Source organism: Echinops telfairi, unplaced genomic scaffold, assembly GCF_000313985.2.
Source record: "Echinops telfairi isolate 266 unplaced genomic scaffold, ASM31398v2 ScPeMD7_7;HRSCAF=31, whole genome shotgun sequence".
Lineage (NCBI taxonomy): Eukaryota > Metazoa > Chordata > Mammalia > Afrosoricida > Tenrecidae > Echinops > Echinops telfairi.
In genome coordinates, this window is record NW_022103904.1 from 26,684,897 (window position 1) to 26,706,955 (window position 22,059).

Sequence of the window (22,059 nt, forward strand, 5' to 3'; positions counted from 1 at the left end):
TGGAAACACAGGAAATCCAGGACAGATAAACCCCTCAGGACCAATAATGAGAGTGGCCATACCAGGAGGGGCAGGGGAAGGTGGAGGAGAACCGGGGGAACCAATCACAAGGATCTACATATAACCCCCTTCCTGGGGGGATAGACAACAGAAAAGTGGGTGGAGGGAGAAAGCAGTTAATGTAAGACATGAAAATTTTTAAAATAAATTATTAAGGGTTCATGATAGAGGGAGGGGCGGGGAGGGGGAAAATGAGCTGTTACCAAGGGCTCAAGTAGAAAGAAAATGTTTTGATGGCCACAAATGTACCAATGTGCTTGCTATAATGGAGTTATGTATGGATTGTGATAATAGCTGTAAGAATCCCCAATAAAATGATTAAAACAAAACACCATCCATCCATCGTGTCAAGCACATGTGTACATTTGTTGCCATCATCATTTTCAAAACATTTTTCTTTCCACTTGAGCCCTTGGTACCAGCTCCTCATTTTTTCCCCTCTCTCCTCCCACCCTCACAAACCCTTGATAAGGGGGATGAGGTTGATGCAGACGGCCTGAGAGGGTGGTGTGCAGGGTGGGTACCAATCCTGGGGGCCTGGGCCTGGGCCTGGGCCTGGGGAAGTTCTGGCAGGCCGGGCTGGGGGATGATGCAGGGATGCTCTCTCCCTGCAGTCCATCTCCGGCTTTGCGCACAGCTGCTTCCAGTACGCCATCCAGAAGAAGTGGCCTCTCTACATGAGCACCAAGAACACCATCCTGAAGGCATACGATGGACGCTTCAAGGACATCTTCCAGGAGATCTTTGACAAGTAACGGCCCCACTTTGCTGCCTTCCCAGGGGTCCCAGGACCTTCTTCCCTGTCCGCCTGCCCCTCATGACTGCAGGGACTCCCTGCCCCACTTGGTCCCACTCTGAGGCATGGGGAGGGCTGCCCAACTCGCCCCCGCCCCACCACAGGCCCTTTTGCTCCCAGGCACTATAAGACTGACTTTGACAAGAATAAGATCTGGTACGAGCACCGGCTCATCGACGACATGGTGGCTCAGGTTCTCAAGTCTTCGGGCGGCTTCGTGTGGGCCTGCAAGAACTACGACGGAGACGTGCAGTCGGACATCCTGGCCCAGGGTATGCCGGAAGGACCCTGCTCCCTGGGAGGGCTGGGGGAGAGCAGACTGTCCTCTGGCTGGGGGATTGGTAGAACTTTCCAGTAGCACACCTCTGTAACGTATTAGCAGGACTGGAGCTTGCCTCTCCCTGTAGGGTTCCTGGTGGACAGTAGGGAGGTGGAAGGTGGACGGTGGGGCGGCAGGAGCTCCCTGGTGAGGGAGCAGGGGGTGGAGGTGGAGAGGCTGCCCCTGGGCTTGGCCTGGTGTATCCTCCAGGCTGTTATGACCGAGGAACAGAGAGGAATCCCAGTCCTGAGGGGCTGGGCGAGTCAGTCCTGAGGTTGCTCTTGGCCACAAAGGAACTAAGGATTATGGTTTGGGTTGTGCTTTGAGTTGGTGGCCATGGGAAGGACTAGGTAAGATGACTGACTCACTGGATGGCGTGCTCTTGAAATGGCAGTGGGTTTCTTTTTGGACAGTAAATGCTATGGTTGTAGCAGAATATTGGGCAGGATGGCCCACCCCTAAACCTTAGAGTGGTGAGGAAGACCAGTGGATTGCGGTGGAAGACCTAGGTGAAGGCCTAGAGAAAAATGCTCAGCGAGGCTGGGTGTTTTGGTAACAAGAGCAGGAAGAATGGTGGCCAATGTGTGCAATCTAGAAAGATACAGAGAAAGAAAATCACAGGAGGTGGAGAGAGGCCCAGCCACTTCTGTGAGAACCGTGAGGTCTTGTTGCCACTGAGGAGGGAAGGAGAAGATGGGCAGACCGGCAGGCAAAGTCACCCTAAGTATTGCAAGGAATTGGTGAGCGTGACGGTCCAGGCAAAAATGAGTCTCTCCTTCCCTCAACACAAATGATTTAAATTTATTTTTGATTGTGTTTTGTTGTTTGGGGTGAAGGTTTATACAGAATTTCAGGTTCCTCTTCCACAATGTGTACACAGATCGTTGAAGGATAGGGGTTACATCCTTCGAACATTCTCCTGATTTCCATTCTAGTGGCTCCATTTCCGTTCACCTAGTTTTCCTGCTCCCTTACCCATCTTCTTTGTTTTAAAGTAATTGTTGACCATTGCGTCTCGTGGAGGGGATTTTTCAAAGAGCACAGTAGTTATGGTTGATAATCATTTGTGAATCAGACTATTATTGAGCTACAAGGTGGCCTCAGGGGTTAGTTTGGGCTTGAAGTTTGAAGAGATTCTCAAAATAATCATCATGGGGAGTCCTTGCAACACAATCAGTCCAGTAAATATGTTTTTTTTTTTGGGAAAAAAGATAATGTTTTTTATTATTTAAAAAAGTTAGTATTTATTGGGAATTAATCCATATGGCATTCCAAAGGTCAAGCATGTCAAACAGAATTGTACAATCGCTCCCAAAGTTTCCAGATACAGGGTTTGTTTTTAGACGGTTGAGGTTCTGTTTCATATTGTTCTCTTATTCTCCCAGGGTCTTTCTATCGTGGCTCATATGAAAATGGCCCACAGTGGTAGTAGGCACCATCTGATTTTTCTGGTCTCAGGGCAGGTCCGGCCACGGTTTGTGTAAACTCCACAGCCCAGAGACTGTTTTAGGCAAATGATTCAGATGTTCCACGAGACCGTGGTCCTAATACTTCAAACTCAGAATCCCATCTTGCAGCTCTTTGGTTATGTCTAAGAAGTGTCTGTAACTGTGCTCCTGGAAGCAGTGTGTTGGTCTTATCTGACCTTCAATTTTGTGAGGGGCAGAGGGGACCGTTGGCATCAGCACCAGCTGCTCCAGGCTGATTCCTATGACCTGCCTCCACCCTCTAACTTAACAAAAAAAAAGTAAAGAATTTTAACCACTTTGGATACAAACTGTCCCCCCCATGTACTGTTTCTCTGCTGGGTACAATGATTTGTTGCAATGGCTACAAAGAACTCACAGACAATACTTTGGAGGTTTCTTGGGGAAGTAACAAGTTGAAATCCAGGATCAGAAATGCTTACGATACAGTTCTTCAGTCAGGAGAGCCTCCTCTGCAGATTACAGTTCTACAGTCAGGAGAGCCTCCTCTGCAGACGTGTCTCCTTTTAACCCTTGTCCCTTTGTCCCTTGGTTTGGTCCCCGCCCTGCTCAGACAAGTGTTACAAAACTCTTTCAGCTCTGCCAATACGTGATCGAGGAACCCTGGTGGCATGGTGGCTACGTGGAGGGCTGTGAACCTCAAGGTCACCAGTTTGAAAGCACTAGCCGCTCCAGGGGAGGGATATGAGGTTTTCTAATCCCATAAAGAGTTACAATCTTGGAAACCCACAGTTCTGTTCTATTGTATAGGGTTGCTATGTTGGAATCGAGTGAGTGAATTTGGGTGTTTTGGGGTTTTGTTTTGTTTTAGTAAGTCCTCAGAGGCACCCTACTGTGGCAGCAAGCCTGTCCAAAGGCCCTCAGCTTTCTTGCTCTGTGAGCTGGGAACCCCCTCTCTGTCTCGGACCAGTTCTCCCTCTGCTACCACTGCTTCTCACCATCTCTGACGTGACTGAGGAGCCAGCAAGGGGAGCTCAGGCCCAGGAGTGTCTCCACTCCTGGCTCTTGCTTTTCGAATGGTAGTGAGGCCCCCACTCTGCATCTGCGATGGCTCATTTGAAGCCCAGAGGGGTCCTATCGGGTAATTCACAGCACCACAGCTTCCTATGCATTTTATTGATGCAGATGAATATATGTGCAAATAGTCACATCGATGCACACATGCATATGCACACACTATATATGCTCACATACCCATATATGGGTTTTTTCCCTCACAAACTTTTTGAAGACCCCTCCCCAAACACCCACAAATATATTTCATGGTGGTTTTTGCCATCGTTGCAAAATTGTATCTGCCGTAGCTATTGCCGGCAGGTCCCGTTCTCAAGCGTACATTTACTGGCCTGTCAAGCTGAGTAGACACTTCGCTCTCGTTAGTGCCTTTCCTGTCACCAACACTAACAAGTGTCTGCTCACTAGGGAGTGAGTTCCTGTCTCTCCCCACCCAGCCCTCGGCGCCTCTAGTGAGCGTTGGTTCCTGTCCATGTACCCGTTCATATCATTCCATACTCACCGACATCGGATGCAGAATACTGCCTTTATGAACGGTGTTGTGCCAATTGAGTGTCCCAAGTCTTTCACCTTTGAACTTCGGATCCTAGTCCTATGGGGGTTTGGTTATATCTAAGAAATGTCCATGAGTGTGCCCTTTCATGGTCTATGTTTTAATATAATACAGGCGGCACCTATAATTATGTGTGTGGAAATGTCGATAACCAAACCTGTCTCTGCAGGTGCGTGTGCCCCCCGCCCCCCTCTTTATTATCCCTGTCTGTCTGGTCGTTGTTCGCTGTTTGCTAATACCATGGTTGCAGGATGGGCTGCCTAATAAGAATTCCTTACATCCCGAATCACATGCCCTGCCATTGAGTCAATCCCGACCCTGAGCCCCCCTACGGGACAGAGTGGGGCTGCTCCGTTAGATTTCCAAAGCTTTAGAGTTTTATAGGAGTCGAAGGCCTCATCTTTCTTCTTCAGAGCAGCTAGTGGGTTGGAATTGCTGACCTTGTCGTTAGCAGCCTACTATGTAACCTATTATGCGACCAGGGCTCCTTAGTAATTACTGTAAAACCAAACTCACTGCCTCTCATCAGTGCTGACTCACAGCAACCTTATAGGACAGAGTAGAGGTGCCCCTGTGGATTTCTGAGACTGTACCTCTTAATGGGGATAGAAAGCCTCATCTTTCCCACAGTGCTTCGAACAACTAACCTTGCAGTGGGTTAGCATCCAAATACATAGCCCACTCTACCCACAGGGCTCCTTATTGATTGCTGTAAACCTAACTCACTGTCACTGAGTCAGTGCTGACTCTAGTGACCCTCTGTGGGTTTCAGAGTCTGTAACTCTTTACGGGAGTGGACAGCCCAATCTTTCTCCCTGGGAGCTGCTGGTAGTTTCAAACTGCTGACCATGCAGATTGCAGCCCCAAGTGTAACCACTATACCACCAGGCTCATTCAGTAATCACTGTATTTATCCTTTATCCTTGTTCCTCTCAGTGTGCTTCTTTGCCTCGGTCGTGTTGTGCTGACTCCTCCTACTGTGGACTGCCTTCCCGTCACTGTTATTGACGTGCCCTCGATCTAGGTAGCATTTCCCCCCTCCATCTGCGCCCTGGTAGCCATCAAGGACAGCTGCAGGGTTAGTCCCCCTGGGTGTAAGCCTTTTCTCTCATTTATTAAATAATAGACCCACCCAGTCTTTGTCCTCTGGTGACTGACTTATCTCACTGAGCATACTGCCCTCCACATTCATTCACACGGTGAGGTGCTTGTGGCTTTATCATTATTCTGTATCATTGTGAGTCTGTTCCACACTTGGTTCTCCATTTATCGGCGGCTGGACACGTAAGTTGTTTCCTACTGTGACAAATGCTGCAATGAACATGGGCGTGCATGTGCGCCCGTTCACATCATGGCTCGTGTTAATTTAGGGTATATACTTAGGATTGGAATTGCTGGATTCTTTGGTGTTTCTATTTCAAGCGTTTTAAGGAAGCACCGTACCATTTTCCATAGTGGTTGTACCATTGACATTCTCAAAAGCCGTGTGTATAAGGTTCCACGCTCCCCACCACATTGCCAGCACTTGTTAGTTTGTTCCATAATTAGTGTCATGGTTGTTCCGGGTGAACTATTTCATTGTTGCTTTGATTTGCATCTCTAGTGGCTAATGAGGGTGAGCCTCTGTCCCTGTGCTGGCCGCCTGAATGTCTGCGTTGGTGACCTGTCTGTTCCTCTCCTTTCTCGGGAGTTTTGCCTTCTTGTTCGGAAGTTGAAGGCTTTTATACACTTGAAGTGTTTCCCAGTCTGTTGATTTTCTTTGTACTCTTTTGGAGAAATCTTGATGAGCTAAGGATTTAGTCTTAGGAGGGTCTCTCTGTCTAGTTCATCTTCTGCTGTTTGTGCATTTTCAGTTATGTTTGGTATTTTTATTCACACCCCTAGCGTTGTCCCTCTTTGTTAATTCTATGACCTTTATGGTTTACACTGTATGATCTACAGGTTTCACACTGGGGTCTTTGATTCATTGCAAGTTGGTTTTGGTGCATGGTATGAGGTATGGGTTCTGTTTCATTTTTCTACATATAATTTTGCCGGCACCATTTCTTCCCCATTTAATAGACTTGGGCTCGCTGAAGACGGTCTGTCTCTCCATAAGTGGAAGGATTTGTGTTTAGATTTTTAATTCTGTGCCAGTGATCTCTGCATCTGGTGCGCCATTACCAGGCTGTTCTGACTCCGGCATAATTTCTTGGACGACTTTTCATAGATGTTGTGCAGTCTCTTCTCATCCTTAATTGGAAAAGCTACTGGCAGGGTCATGAAACACAAATATATTTTTGTGTCACGTGTTTCCTGAATGCCCGGTAAAACCTGACTGTTGAAGATGCTGTGATTTTAACCAAGCAACCAGGCTCCGTTCCCTTGCCTGCGAAGAAGACTGATGGTTGCAGCAATAACTGTGTGCTAGCCTGGGTTCTGGAGCGAGGCAGAACCAATGATGCTAGTACGTGTATGTCTGTAGACAGAGGTCTATATCAAGAAATGGCTCACACAGCTATAGAAGTGGGTGAGTTCAGACGGGTTCAAGTCTGTGCACCAGATGTCAGCTGCAGGCTTCTCCTGGCTCCTGCAGCAGCAGGGACTGAAGAGCAGGGAGCAGGAAGATGAAGCAGGAGGCCAAAGGCTGGTGGACGTAGACCCGAGTGAATACAAGATTGCCGAGTGAATCCCATGTTGGTGGTCCACTGCTGGCTCCTGGGATCGTCAGGAGGTCGATGAACCATGTCAGCTGCATGAAACCGCCCTCCATCACATCCAGGCTGTGGCCAGGTGAAGGAGCTCTATTCTCCCCACAACTGCCTGGCTGCTTCGCAGAAGATCCCATCATGGCGTTGACCACGCTTGTTAGATCGTATCGTGGGAGAATCCTGGCCCATCCAAGTGGACATAAAAACGATCACCATATCTTATACTTTTTTCAGACATGTTTGATCAAATCCCACCCTCAACTCCAATGTACAGTCCACGAGAGCAAGAGCTGGGAGCTGGGCTGTAAAACGTGTTCAATCAATATTGGTTGAATCACTGAATGAGTGAAGGCCCTTCTCCTTGCACTGTCCCTGCCAAAGAGGAGAAAAGACACATCTTTATCCTCTGGTGAATCATCTCTATGTAGCCCAGTGCCCCAAAGGGCTGTAGCAGCAGGACAGCCCGTGGGAAGGTGGGGAGCGCAGCCTGACCCCGAGGGCCAGCACAGGGTTAGACTTGCTGCGGAGCACTGGGACATACACTGTGCCCTCCACATGCTGGCCGGGCTCAGAGGGAGAGACCTAGAAATGGATGTCTGAAACAGCCCTCTCGAAGGCCCGCCCACCCTGATGGAAGACCGAGAGAACCAGCTGTCCGGAGAGGAAGCATGGCCTCCTCCACTGGTGACTGGCAGGTGTGAGAGTGAAGACTAGACTCGGTGTTTGCGGCCAGGATGCCCTCCCCGCCACTGCAGCCTACACTGGAGGACAGCATGGACCTGCTGGGCTGCACTCGGATCCAGGGCTGGGGCCAGAGCCCTTCACAAGGGGTGACCAGGGTTCCTGCAGCCACCTCGACCTGCCCAGCTGCCTCTTGGTGCCTCCCCCCCAGGACCACCTGCCTGGCAGAGAGGCCTCACTGCTGCCTTTTCTCAGCCTAAGTCACCCTCCTCAGCATGCTAGAGGCCCCGCCACAGCTGCTGATGTATTCCACCCTGTCCTGATGGCAGCCGACTCAGACGCAGAGACCTGCTCCCACCCGGATCTCGTTGGACCCCCAAGTTCTGGATTGGACCCCCCAAGGCCACGAAGCCGGCTGCAGCCCAATGCCCTCAGTGCCCTGCCCTTGTCCTCTGGCAAGGATATCCTGGGTGGGAGGGACCACCCATCAGAACGGCCTCCTGCAAGGATGGACAACTGGGCCAAGACTTTGGTGTCCACAACCGCTCCCAAGCCTGCTGCAGATGCCCCCCTCCCGCCCGCCCTTCCCCTTCTGGAAGTCAGCCAGCAGCCCCGCCTGGCCCCTCCCCAAGTCAGATCGAGCCACATAACCCGGACCCCTTTGTCCACCTCGGAGATCTTGCATCAGCGTCACCCAGTGGCTTCATGCCTAAGACGCCTGTGCTGCCCAAGGATGCTACTGGCTCTTGGCAGATGAGCTGACACCCCCGTTCCCCCCTACCGCCTTGGACCAGGCACCTCCTGCCCCCACAGACCAAGCTGCTCCCCAGGAAGCCTTACCGGGGGCCATGAGGACAAGCGTGACTGTCACCCAGCTTCCCTCAAGAGCCCCGTCTGCTGAAAGTGACTGAGGACCTGCTGCCCAGTAGAGGTTTCCCGCCTGAGTGTGACCAGAAATGACCAGAGCCCACCGCTGAGCTGAGGAAGCAGGAGACACAGAGCCCCTCAAACGGAAGCTCCTGGACGAGTTCAAGTCCACGCTGTTGTCCACACTGCACCCAGCCCTCTGGAGCACGGGAGCCTGCGGATGCCCATGGCCACGGCCCACCTGGTGATGCTCCACCTCTGGGCCCTGCTGCTGGTCCTCACTGGCCAGGCCACGGGCAGCCCTCACAGCTAGATGCCAAGGATCTCCATGGGCTCAGCAACGGCTGGTCAGAGTGTGAGAGCCAGGGCCCCGGACCCCTCTGCTGAGACCGTGGGCCCAGAGCAGGCTCGTCCAGTGCTCAGCAGCTGGGTGGGCATTGTGGCTTTGTGGTGCCCACCAACCCCAAACCCCCCAGGAGGGACCCCTCTAGTCTCTGATTGTGAGCAAGTGCCGTCCCTGGAGGGACGAGAAGGGAGCCATTGCAGAACCACCTTTAACGTGGCCGAGGGGCGGTACCCCTGTGAAACGGCTGATGGCTGTTCTTTCTGCTTCTCCTGGTCGCGGGCCAGGCTGCATGGGCTGACCTGCAGGTTGGATAGAGCTCAGGATAAGGGGGGCAGTGAGGACCTTGGACCCTGGAAGTTACAAGTTCTAGGGTGCCTGAAGGTGGGGACAGTCACCTGAAAGTGCCCTCTTGCCCTGTACTGGGCGCTGAGGACCCATAACAAGGGTGCACAAGCCTGAAACTGCCTTTGCCCCCCTGTTACAGTGTGTGGGGTTGAGACAGCCACAGCACCTGGGGAGGGGTTGGGGGTGGAGGGCTCCTCTTGGTGGTCTGGGAGGGGCCCAGCACTGAGAGTGGTCTCTGCCTGACAGGCTTTGGCTCCCTGGGCCTGATGACCTCCGTGCTGGTCTGCCCAGATGGAAAGACCATTGAGGCAGAGGCTGCTCATGGGACGGTCACCCGCCACTACCGGGAGCACCAAAAGGTGAGTGGAGCCCAAAGCCCATGGGTGCTGAAGGGCTGGAGAGGCTGGCAGCTATGTCCACTGGCCTCCTCACTAGCCAGGCCCCTGGGGGTGGGGTGGGGGGGTCTCAATCTCCTGCAATCCCTGCTCCTAGGGCCGGCCTACCAGTACCAACCCCATCGCCAGCATCTTTGCCTGGACACGTGGCCTGGAGCACCGGGGCAAGCTGGACGGGAGCCAGGACCTCATCAGGTGAGTGTGGAGAGAGGGGCCGAGCAGGCCCAGGGCGGGTGGGTGGGCGGGACTCCGCACAGCTCCACCCTCACACCGGCCCATCCCCTGCAGATTTGCCCAGACCCTGGAGAAGGTGTGCGTCCAGACTGTGGAGAGTGGAGCCATGACCAAGGACTTGGCGGGCTGCATCCACGGCCTCAGCAAGTGCGTGGCCCGGCCGGGTCGGGGGTGGCACTGGTCTGCCGGGGCCTTGGGCAGAGTGGGAAGGGGCCAGAGGACCCTCTCTAAGTCAGCGTAGTGCCGGGGCCTGGCCTTGGACAGGTGTATGTTCCCGAAGAGGCCTCGGGCCCCACCTTCCCAGACGAGGGCCCTTAACTTTGTCCTTCTTGCTGCCATTGGCTGCTCCCAAGTCTTTCCCTCAGTGAGCTTGGACCGCTTGTCCAGTGACCTGGGAAAGACAGGCCTCACCGCAGATCTGGGATGCCAATGGTCGTGCCCTCGTCTGCTAACCGAAAGCTTGGAGAGGTTCAAGTCCACTCGGGGGCCCTCAGAAAAAAGGCCTGGTGATCCACTTCTGCCCGCCAGCCCCTGGCATCCTTGGGGTGGTGCTGCGGGTGAGGTGCGGGGCTGCTAACTGCAAGGTGGCTGCTCTGAAGAGAGGCTGGCAGCTCTGGTTAGGGACCTACAGTTTCTGGAACCCAGACCTGGGCTGCTCCTGGTTGGTGGGTCTGAAACCCCCGTGGGGCACAGTTCTAGTCTATACATGGGCACCATTAGCCAGAGTTGACATAAGCCAGATTTTACCTACCAGGTTCCTGGCAAGTGTGCTGTGGCCTGCTGGCGTAGCGGTGGGCGACAGGTAGCCCGTGCCTGTGGCCTGTCACGGGGTGTGCCCCATCCCTCGGGGCAGGAGGCTGCCGCCCAGATACCCACACTCGGAGTCTGCTCTGGGCCGGCCAGGCCAACCGCACACTGACCCGACGGTGTTCTCTCGGCAGTGTGAAGCTGAACGAGCACTTCCTGAACACCACGGACTTCCTGGACACCATCAAGACCAACCTGGACAGAGCTCTGGGCAAGCAGTAGGGGGGAGCGCTGCCCTGGCCACTGCGGTGGACACGATGGAGCCACGCGGGCAGGTCCACTGGGCCGCAGTGGAGGGTGAGCCCCGCAGCTCCTCTCCAGGGAGCCTGCCCACGAGGCCTTTGTAGGGGACATTTTTTATAAGTGAGATATTTTTTAAAAGCCTCCCTGTGTTTCCCCTCATGGAGACGTGAGGCAGGAGTGTCGTGTTTTACCTCAGCCAGTCAGTCTGTCCCGCATACTGTAACTTCCACTGCCCGTGGAGCACGTGGTGCCGAGTTAGCTACTAAACGCTCTTCACAAACTGTCTGCTGTGTGTGTCCCTGAGGGGAAGGAGGCTGCGGGGCCCAGGGGCTGAGGCCCTGCAGGAGCTGACAAGAGTCCAAAGGGGACAGACTAACATGCCCCCGGCTGCCGCAGCCTGCTCCCAGGCCCCTGTCCAGTTAAGGGGGACACCGCTGGGGCCAGGGGGGCAGGCAGCAGTGACCCGTGTTCCCCAGGAAGTGGCCGGCGGAGCCATCTTCTCTCTCTGGGGCCTGATCACTTCCCTATTGGTCCCGATTATTACTTTTCCTGTTTGACCTTCGGAACGTCCCCCAAGCCGTTAGCTGCGCAGTTCTCTGTACTAAAATGTTCTCCCCACTATGGCTGCTCGGTGGGGGTGGGGGCGGTAGCTGCGAGTCCGGTGCAGGTGGGGGGGTTGGGGTGGGGCTGTGTCCTGCAGTCCAGGCTTGTGGCTCCCAAACTTGGGTTTCATTTTCACCGTTCCGAGGCAAAACTCGAGAAGCATGCATGGTTGCAATGTGGTTCCGAAGCCCAGCGCATAGTGCCTTGAAGGGGCCGTCCTTCACGGAGGGGTCGTAGTGAAAGGTCCTGGGCTAAGAGCTGTGTGTGTTTGCCTTATGAAGTAAAGGTACGGCAACCCCAAGCCCATTCCCCAAATTTGGGGGTGGGGCGGGGCAGGTGTCCTGTTGGTGAGACCAGGGCCGGGGAGCATTGCTGGAGACTCCTGGGTAGCTTCCGCAGAGCTAAACCCTCCCCTCATCCATACTCGAAGCCCCCTTCCTGTTGGCGGTTAATCCCGTTAACCCCCAGGTTTGAGGCAGAAAAGCGCTGGCTCTGGAGGCCCCCCATCCTGGGAGGGAGCTCCTGGCTTCCTGCCCTTCCTTCCAGCCTGTCAGCAGCAACGGGCTGGCAGCACCCCAGATTTCAGCCGAGCATGTGTGCTGGCGTCTGTCCCAGCACCTGTGGGTGGGGAAGGTGGCTCTTCTCTGTGCGTGGTGGGAATTCAGGGGCCTTGGCCCACACCCCCCATCTCTGGGGCTTGGAGCAGGAGGCCCTGGCCTGGCGGGTGCCTGGGCCAGAGCAGAGTCTGTGTTCCCTCCGGCCCCTGGGGAGAGGTGCCTCACTGTGGGTTCCTTCCCGGAGGTTACACAGGGCCTGTTCCCCAAGGGCTGTGGAAAAAGCACGGCAGTCACCTCACTAAAGAATATTCATTTATTTATAATTATTGCTAAGTAAACTTCTCTTTTAAACAGGAACATGAAAACACAGTAGGGCTTTGCACAAGTGGAATTTCTAAACAGTTGGTTTGTATACACGTCAAAATAAGTTAGAGTGGGATTTGTCCAGGGGTCTCCCAAGTCACCCGAGAGGCAGCGTGCCTCTTTGGAAAAAGTTGGGGAGGGGCGGGGACAGGAGCCTTGCCAAGACTAGACATTCCCCCCCCCCCTTTGCAAATCGTTGTGCTGTTGCCTTCTCGTAGCTCTGCCTAGGTCCAAGGCACAGGGCAGGGGGCAGGCATTCAAGTATAGAACCTCACAGAGGGCCAGGGCTGATGGCAGGGCGGGGCGAGGAGAGCAGAGGCCCCACCCTGGAGACCAGACCTTTGCCCTTCCGTTTCCAAGACCAAGGCCATGGCGCTGGCAGGAGGGAGGAGCAGGAGGTACAGGGTGCTTTTTGGTACCAGGGGAAAAAGACATTGTGGGAAGAGGTAGTTTGCGGGGGTGATACCTTCTGCTCAGCAGGAGAAAATGGTCTTCTACAGTGACGGGGAGTGGGGAGGGGGAGTCACTGCCACCTGAGGATCATCGTGTGGGCACCAGGGAGGCCGGTGGCCACAGGGTCTGGGGAGCCATCTCTAGGGAGAAGCTCCTATGAGCCCCGGCCCTTTCCCATGCTGCTCAGCATGTGCTCCAGCAGAGAAGGGGCCACCTGGGACCCAGTGTGCCCCTTCACTTATGGGGACAGCCTGGGGGTGGCTGCTTCTCAAATGGGTTCCCCCAGCTGTCGCCTTTCTCCTGGTTTCTGGGCTGAACCTGGAGGCTTCCATCCTCTGTGCCTTGGGGGAGGCCCTGCCTGCCCTCCCACCCCACAGAAGCCTCAGGAGGCGCCTTGTGTGAGTGAGAGGGTCTTGGTGCCTAGAGTTCCTGAATGTGCTATTTCCTGCGCCGGGAGAACAGAAGGGAGGAGGAGCCGCGAGGTGAGCTGCAGGGGCGGAGGGCCTGCCTCCGGCTGCCTCTTCCTGCCAGTGTGCAGCCAGGTGGGGGGGTGCACTCAGCAGGCACAGCACAGCACAGCAGAGAGCTGGGGTTGGGAAAAGAAAATGCATCCCCATCAGGAGAGATAATGGGCAACAGAATTGGAAAGAGAACAAACAAACAATAAGTTAACTTCATCAAAATTCCCCCAATTGCTCAGAAAAAAAAATTGTTTTTTTCTTCTTTGATATGGTCTTCGTTCTCCTTTTGACATCTGCTCGTCCCACGGAGCCTGTAGGCTATCTCCAGCCTCAAAACAGAGACTTGCTAGTCAGTACTGTTGCCTAGTCCCGGCCCCCCCGCACCCCACAGGTGGTCCCTGGCCTTCCCGAGGCAGCCCCCCACCTCTTGTCCTGCCCCACCCTCACTTCAGGGGCCTCCATCAGTCTGTCTGCTCTGGTCATGCCAGAGGTCCCCGTGTGCTGCCCCAGCTCAGCACCCAGACGAGATCAAAGCTGCTGAACGAGACTGTGGTGGGGCGGGGGCGGGTCGGAAAAGCACTTTCACACAGAGCAGGCAGGCACAGGCCTCTGGGGGCGTGGATGTTGCCGGTGGGGGTACAACACCCCACTTTTCTGCAGGCAGGGGCTGAGCCAAGCGCACGCTTCCACCTGGCTCAGGAGAGTGGGGGCACCTGGAGGTAGACGGCAGGGTGTCCTGCCTGGCTGTCAGGGGCAGGGTGGGGAAGAGGATCCCCAGGCGGGGCCTTTCACAGCACAAGGGCCGAGGAGGCTTGGGGTCAGTGCTGGCCAATACAGGCCAGCCATCCCTAGAGGCAGGAGTTGGCCATGAAGACAAACAAAGCATGGCTCAAGTGACTTATCCTCCAGTGTCAGTGGGGCCAGGGCCCCCAAAGAGCCAGCACTGGCTGCTGGGCCTGAGAGAGGAGACCCCCAAAGAGGCTGTGTGTCCTTGTGATCCTTCACAACATGGCCCCATCAGCATTCCCCTCCCACACCCAGCAGCAACCCAAGGGCCTCCCTGTTCTCCCTCTCTTTCCCGGGAGCCTCAGGCTGGGCCTGCTTCACAGGGAGGCCACTAGTAGTTTCCATTTGGTCTCAAAGTCCCCAGTGGTACAAACAACTTGAGAGGTGGGGTGGGGTGGGGGGACACAGGGCAGTGGGGTAGTAGCTTGTTGCTCAGCTGCAGGTGTGTTGTGCAGTGTGCCTGGCTGCCCCCCACCTCCACCCCCCAGGGGCAGCCGCACGTGCTATAGCACGTTGTAGTAGGCCGGGTCGCTGAGGACGCTGGCCTCCGTGTTGCTGTCCACGCCTGCGTAGGCGTAGGCGTTCTCCTGGAAGTCCTCCATCTGCTGGCTGTCGAGCAACGAGGGGTCGGTGCCCGTCAGCTCCATCATGGGGTCTGCGAAGAGAGCGGGCACAGTTAAGCCTGCGTGGCTCCTCCCTGGGGTAGCCCGCCACCCCTGCCTCGGGAAGCTGGAGATCGTTTGAAGACAAGATTTCCCAGCCACAGCTTCCAGAGGGTTCCCTGCAACCTTCCACGGTTTCCAACCCAGGAGTCACCTCAGATGGGTCCACCAGGACCCACCGCCGAAACCGCTGTGTATTTGGGGTGGGACCCTCACGGGAGCCCAGCAAGCTTGGCTTTAAAGTCCTCTTCGGATGATGCCCCTTGGCGCCTCCTAAGTCACCTGTGAACTGCTGCTAGCGGCCACTGACTGACGTTCAGCAACTCCACGCCCAAAGGGAACCACATGCCACCCGGCCCCGCGCCATTCCCAGGGCCATTGGTCAGATGGGGTGTCATACGATGCCGCTTTCCTCGGCTGATGTTCTGAGTTAGAGCGCCAGGCCTCTCTTCCTAGTCCTGGCAGCACGCTGAAACCGGTTCAGCATCAGAGCCACCTACCAGCCTCTGCTGACACATGAGGGGGGTGGCAGCACGGAGGTGCCCTGGCCAGGAACTGAACCCAGGTCTTCCGCGCAGACGGTGAGAATGTGCCACTGGACCACCACTGCCACCCCCTCCACCGGTCACTGTGGTCCTTTAGTCTCCCTGTCACCCGGACCCCACGTGAGCAGGGGTGAGCACCCAGGGGTTCTGAGGCTGCAGCTTTTCAGAAGCAGGTGGTCAGCCAGTCTTCCAAGGCACCTCAGGGTGGGCTTGGACCACCACCTAAGGGCCACCCAGGGACTCCCCCAACGGCACCAAGCCCTCGTGGGCAGTTAGCCTCAGACACCCTTGTCAGTGAGAGCCCGCGGCACCACGCCCCTCTGCCTTCTCCCTTGGCCCTCACTGCACGCACCGGCCTGGGCCCGCGCTCCAGAGCGGCTGCGCTTCTCCTGTGCTGGCCTGCCTCCAAACAGTGGAGGCCGAGGGGCTCCCCACCTCCTGCCCTCCTCTCTCTGAGAACAAACAAAAACCTCAGGTAAGCTACCAAAGGTGCCTGAAGCGAGTAAGCGCTCGTGAGGGAAGTGCAACCCTGCCGGGACGCAGTTACTGCTGTGTGTACGTGTGTGGTCATGGTTTGAGCCTGACTGTCTCCCCGCCTACAGGCTGCCTGTTGGAACCCACCCACGACACCGGGAAGAAAGAAGGCTTGGTGACCTGCTTCTGTATAGACTCCCAACCACACCCCACCACCACCCAGTCCATCCCGACCCATAGCGACCCTACAGGACAGGGTGGAGCTGCCCTGGTGGGTTTCCGAGCCGGTAACATGATAGGAGTAGAAAGCTTCATTTTTTCCTAAGGAGCAGCTGGTGGTTTTGAACTGCTGACTTTGCGGTTAGTGGCCCAACACAGGAGGCCCGGCTGCCTTCCAGTGAATTACAGGAGAAGGACCAGTGCACGGGCTGGGAATCCTGGGAGCCGGGCTCGGCAGTGCGCTGAGGAGGAGATGGGGATGTGTTTTGGGGAGGAAGCAGACCTCAGTTAGGGGCTGGTCCCTGGCAAGTCAAAGGCAGGGTTTTAAAACCTCAGCACTCCTGGCATTTTGGTGTGGGCGTCTGTGGATGGCTGCCCCTGCATAACTGTGACGAACACAGGTCTCCAGACCTGTCTGCTGAGGGTGGACGGACAGGCCGGCAAAACCATCGATGATCAGGGACCTCAGGGGAACCCCACTCCTCTTGGCAGCGAGTGGTTCAGGATGGGCTCATGAGCAGGTGGGTTCCTCCGTCCCTCACTGAATGTACAGGAAGAAGCACAGTGTGCTGACACTGGCAGCCGCTTTGTGACCATGAGGACACCACCCCAACCCGGCTCTGCCACCATTGTGGAGTGGCTGAGCAGCCAGCTCTGAGGATGGCTGGGTGTTAGGCCGCTTCTCCAATTTCCTGATTGCTGAAGCCGGTGTGAAGGAAGTATCTGTGCTTGTGCCCAAAGCCTCATGGCACCCTCTCCAGGCTTGCTGCCAACTGTCTTAAATCCTAGTGCCACACCCTCATACTGGACAACTCACTAGAAAAAGGTGCTCAAGAAAGCACCCAGGGAAAAGTCCTACCTCTGGTCCTGCCCCATACCCGGACCTGACTTACACGTGTTAACTCTAGTGGCCCCACCCAGCTGACCACCGACCACAGGGAGTGAGTCTTCTACCAGGACAACCGTCCCGTCTGTTGACCCACCTCCAGTGACAGCCATCGCTTACTCAGACTCCTGTCCTCAAGTTGGTTCCCACTCAGCGACCTAGAGGCTTAGTGGGTTACATGGGTGGGCTGCTAACCACAAGGTCAGCAGTTCGAAACCACCAGCCATTTGGAGTGAGATAGACCAGGCTTCTTTCTACCCCCACGAAGAGTTACGGCCCTGGAACCTCCCAGTGGCAGTTCTGCTCTGTTCCAAGCCGCCCACGACAGCGGGCTGCCTTGAGTCGGATGGCTTTTGCAGGTCTTCGGAGAACGCATGGTGCCTTCCTCCTGGATAAATGTCAAGGTTAGGCTTCCCAGATCCAGGTGCTGGGTGAGAGGCAGGCCGGCTGGAGCCAGAGCCATTCCAGGGCCAGCCTGTCCCTCCCCCTCACCTGGGAGAAAGCAGTCTGCCGCAGACTGCTGGAGGGAGAGGTCTCCTCCGGAGTCCCGGTGGCATCGTGATTACATGTTGAGCTGTGGGCCTCTGGGGAGAAAGGGCTTTCTGCACCCCTAAAATGTCAGACAGTTTCTAACTCAGAAACCTGCAGGGAAGTTCTACCCTGTCCTGTCCTCTAGAGCCAGGTGGAGTCAGCAGTGACTCCATGGTAGGGAGGTGGGTGTGGATTCCTAACAGGACTGGTTCCTCGCTCCACATGTCCTGCCTGGTGGTTCCCTTGCGCCACTCTCCAAGAACAAAATGATGAAGGTGCTTGTCATTGTTCGTGGGGGAGCTTGTACCTTAGAGGCCCTCCCCCCCCTCCCCCAAGTCACTCCTTCCTCCCATGAGAGCAAGGTGTGGAGGGGCAGTCTTTTGATGGCTTTAGTTATTTCCAACAGGGCACGTTCTGCTCCTCGTCCTCCTGGTGGGTCAGGTGCGAGGCAGGTCCTCTTAGAGTAAGACGCTCGGACTCTGCTCTACACTAGAACTGCTGAAAGAACTGTCAGAGTCCCTGCGGATCCGTGTCAATGGCTAAACTCTCGGCCCCTAACTTAATGGTGGTGGTTTGAGTCCCTGCCCCAGCACCAGGGAGAAAGGGCTGGAGACTTGACTTTGCAAAACGCAGCCATTTGAAACGACGGCATTCAGTTCTACGTTGGCACACGGGATTGCCACGGAATTGATAGCAAGCGTGACATCTCCCCGCCCTGCAGATCAGCAGCAATGGAATCTCTAGGCATTTTCCAGGGCCCAGGCAATGCTCACGTGGCAGCTGAGTTTGAGCGCCAGTCCTGCAGTCTGGATCGAGGGACCTCTAAGTGAGGGTGCTGAGCCTGCAGCAGCAGCATCACCTGGAGACGCATGCTCTTGGGTCCCAACGACTATACCAGGAACCCCGTGGTGTGGTCCCCTACGTAATGCTCAAGGCAGAGACCCACCGTGGCCCTAGTTCAGGCCTCCCGCACTTCATTGTGGACAGAGACCACCTAGGGACCTATTTTGAAGGAGGGCGGAGAGTCTACATGGCTACAAGACCCTAGGTCATTCCAGTGTGGTCAGAACTCCTACGTTTGTTTCAAGGAGCACAAAGCTAGAGAGGGCACTTGTATGCAGCCAGCTGTGTCTCATCCTCCCAGACCAGGGGCACCTCTAATACCGCCCCCCTCACCAAAAAAACAAAAACAGAAACCCCAAACCCACTGTCATGGAGTTGATGCTGACTCATAGCGACCCACAGGATGGGAGAACAGCCCGTGATTGTAACTCCTTAGGGGAGTATACAGCCCATCTTTCTCCCGAGCACCTTTAATAAACAAATGCGAAACAGAAGAGAGCACCTACTTTTGTCAGAACACCTAGACCAGGTGTCCTCAAACTACTGCCCGCGGGCCACATGCTGCCCACAGAGGACATTTATCTAGCCCGCCAGGTGTTTTTGCCCCGTTTGTCTTTTTACTTCAAAATAAGATATGTGCAGTGTGCACAGGAATTTGTTCATAATTTTTTTTTTCAACTATAGTCCAGCCCTCCAACAGATCTGTTTAAAAAGCTGAGGACCCCTGCCCTAGACCATTCATCACCAGGCAACTGCTCCAAGACCAAAGTCGGGGACTGCACGCCTTCCCCAGCAGTGGAGCCCATATGTCAAGTGGACTTGATTTCAGGGCATGCTCCTGGCCAGGTGGCTCAGATGGGGCACCAGAAAGTCAAGTGGCCCCCAAGGGCACAAGGAGCCATCCTAACGGGCATTCAGTGACCCTCCTTGAAGGGCCTTCTCCAGGCCAGAGAGCCTGGCTGTTGGCTCTGGCAGAGCCTGACAGAGAGGCCTTTCCTCAGTGTTGACCAGCACTGAGGAGCCAGGCTACCTCTTTGCTTATGACAAACAGCCCAGGGTGGTTGCCCTCTGACAAGACAAGCACGGGCTGCTAATCTGCAGCAGACATGCTTTTTGCCATATCCCCGTTTGTCCGCCACAGATTAGAAACTGTTTACGAGAGACTGGGAAACAGGTTCAGGTAAGCCTGTGCTTACCTGGCTTGTTGGGTAATCTAACACACAAGAGCTCCATGACTCCTACCTACCAACGGCTGATGTGTAGGTTTCTTTCTGGAAGCTTCTCCCAGACCTTAATGGCAGCGCCCCCCCCAACCCCCCCTCCTGACTGAGGGCTTACTCTCTGATAGGCACTGGGCGCAGGGGGACTGGGAGTCTGACGCTCTCTGCCTTGGCTGCTGGGAAGAAGCTCAAGAGCGCGTCTTTGGCATCCACGGTGCTCTTGCACGGTGACCTCACCAGACTCCCTTACTTTTGCAGCTACCATCCCCTCTTTCTACTCCCCCTCACCCACCCACCACCCACCCCCACCCCCACCGCTTTTCAATGCTCTCTTTAATTGCAGTGAAATGACATGTTGACTACTTCCTGGGTGTTGAATTGGGCACGAGTGAACTAAGCATTCTGAGCTTTAATTTCGGCATCTGTCAAAGGAGGACAACCGAGCCCACCTCTTGGTGAGGATCACATGAGTTAATAAAAGCCTGGCACACAGTTAGCACTCAATAACCATTAGTGATTCTTTTTATTATTGTTATGTCAGCCCACGTAAGTCTTTTGAAGAATACATAAATAGCCCGTCGTTATCAGCACAATGGCCCTCCAGGGTCCCCCCTCTCCAGACCTGCGCCGTACCCCTCGTGAGCCTCCCCACTTCCCCAGCTGGACAGGAGGCTCCTGAGTGCACCGTGAGGGGACCGCTCCTGCCCCGGCCGCCACGTGTGGCCCACCCACCTTGGCTGTCCAGGCCGATGTCCATGACGCCATGCTTGACCTTCATGTGCCGGCTCAGGTTGCCCTTGAGGTTAAACTTGCTAGAGCAGTAAGGGCATTTGAAGGGCTTGCTGCCCGCATGCAGGTGCATGTGGCCCAGCAAGTTGTACATGCGGTTGAAGGACTTCCCACACACCTGGAACACACCGAACAGGTGTCATTAGCCCATGGGAGCCCGCCCCACCCCCTGGGCCCTCGGTCTACCCCCACCCCCGCCACGGCTGGGTGGGAATCCCACTTTCTATGCAGAATGCTAACTTGGTTCTTTGCTATGTGGCCCTAGAGGCTGGAGAGGGAGAGAAACAAGGTGCTCCTTGCCACTGTTCCCATGGCCTGCCTTGGAGTTGGCAGAACCCAGGCTCGGGTCTCTGACTGCGCCGTGCCTGATGCCCGACATTTTCACTGTGGCTGTACAGGGACCCCCAGTCCCTCCCCAGCATTCAAGAAGCACAGCTTCAGCAGCTTCCAGGATTTGAACCCCAACCTCATCCACGCCAATGCCCAGGGCCCACACAACATTTCAGCCACCCATGGCTCCCCTTGCGCCACACTGGCCAGGCCACCTTACGGGGGCCTGCCCGGCGTACACGGGGCCTGCCCGCCGTACCTTGCATTTGAATGGCTTGACGGGCGAGTGTACAATCATGTGGGTCTTGAGGGTCTGCTTCTGCACGAAGGTCTTGAAGCAGATGTGGCATTGGTAGGGCCGCACACTGGTGTGGATCAGCATGTGCCGCTTCATGTTGGCCTGCAGCGTGAACTCCCGGCCGCAGACTTCACACTTGAACTCCTTCACGCCCTGCGGAGGTGGGGCCAGGGGTCAGGGCCACAGGAAGTGACCCTCCTGGGGGTGGTGTCAGGGTTGCAGTGCTACGCACAGCTCTCTGGGTCATTTCTGAACCAGTATGACTGATCGAAAGCCACTGGGAGGACAGGTAGTGCCCAGGGAAGGATACTGTCATGATGGCCACTGGGCATGTGTCAAAATCAACAGGGCTGTAGCATGGAGGGAAGCCTAAATCACACCGTGGCCTCTACTTCGCCATGACTTGTTAGTGCTGACTCCTCATTTGTGTGACATGTACCACGTTCACGTAACACGCTATTGGGGGGCCACGCGCGTGTGGGGATGAGATGGGAACTCTGTACTTGCCATACTATTTTTTCTGTAAACCCAAACTGGCTCCAAAAAAATGCCAGTTGCCATCGCTCCTGGCTCCCAGCGGCCCGTGCACGACTGCTCGGTAGGCATTTTGCCCCAGGCATCACAAGGGGAGAACGTGTTGGGGCAGCAGGGCTGCTTGCTCCTCTCCACCTCAGGCAGAACCACAAACCTTCAGGGCTGGGTGGCATTTTAAGAGTTTTCAAGTCCCGAGAGCCTGCCCACTGACGCCGCCCTGGGAGCATTTCATCCGCTTTCCTGCTGAGACCCACCTGTGGCCTCATGACTGCAGCTTCCAGCCCTCTCTCTGGAAATCCCCATGCAGTGAGGGGGTGCCTGGGATGGGGCCCAGGGCTTTGTTTCCTCCCCAGCAGGTTCCCTGGCAGGGGTCTTAATGAGCACAGTAGTTGGGGAACTTAAGTTCCAAACGACACAGACCCGGGTGCAAACCCTCGTGTGGACAGTGCCCAGGCTTCCCCTCATCGACACCTTCCCTCGGCAGAGGGCGCTGTGCACACGGGGCGTCCACCTCACTGACGTCTGAGGATGAAAGCTGGGCCTGTTCCCTCTGCTGAGTGAGGGACCGAGCAGAGACCCAGAGGGACAGGCACGTGTCCGCTATGGTCAGAGCTGCTTGTTCGATGCAAATTTGATTGAACAGTTCCTCAGTCCGCCTCTTTCTCACA

At 55.5% G+C, this 22,059-nt stretch overlaps 2 protein-coding genes across 5 annotated transcripts in view; one reads left to right on the top strand and one right to left on the bottom strand.

Annotated features, from left to right (window-relative positions):
• IDH2 (isocitrate dehydrogenase (NADP(+)) 2) overlaps positions 1-11,120 on the top strand; it is a 13,333-nt gene extending 2,213 nt beyond the window's left edge. The window contains exons 5-10 of the mRNA XM_004708105.2: positions 675-811; positions 977-1,128; positions 9,405-9,517; positions 9,651-9,748; positions 9,842-9,934; positions 10,729-11,120. Of these exons, the coding sequence (XP_004708162.1) occupies positions 675-811; positions 977-1,128; positions 9,405-9,517; positions 9,651-9,748; positions 9,842-9,934; positions 10,729-10,816 (681 nt within the window). The 3' untranslated portion in view covers positions 10,817-11,120. The remainder of the gene's footprint in view (positions 1-674; positions 812-976; positions 1,129-9,404; positions 9,518-9,650; positions 9,749-9,841; positions 9,935-10,728) is intronic.
• A 2,579-nt stretch (positions 11,121-13,699) lies between these two features.
• ZNF710 (zinc finger protein 710) overlaps positions 13,700-22,059 on the bottom strand; it is an 87,117-nt gene continuing 78,757 nt past the window's right edge. For 3 of the 4 annotated variants that reach the window (XM_045286379.1, XM_045286378.1, XM_045286377.1), the window contains exons 3-4: positions 20,819-21,010; positions 19,776-20,347 (exon numbers count right to left, since the gene is read on the bottom strand). In XM_045286379.1, coding sequence (XP_045142314.1) covers positions 19,973-20,347; positions 20,819-21,010 — 567 coding nt within the window. In that variant the 3' untranslated portion in view covers positions 19,776-19,972. Of the gene's footprint in view, positions 14,716-19,775; positions 20,348-20,818; positions 21,011-22,059 lie in introns of those variants that run through there. The other variant, XM_004708217.4, reaches the window with a different exon arrangement.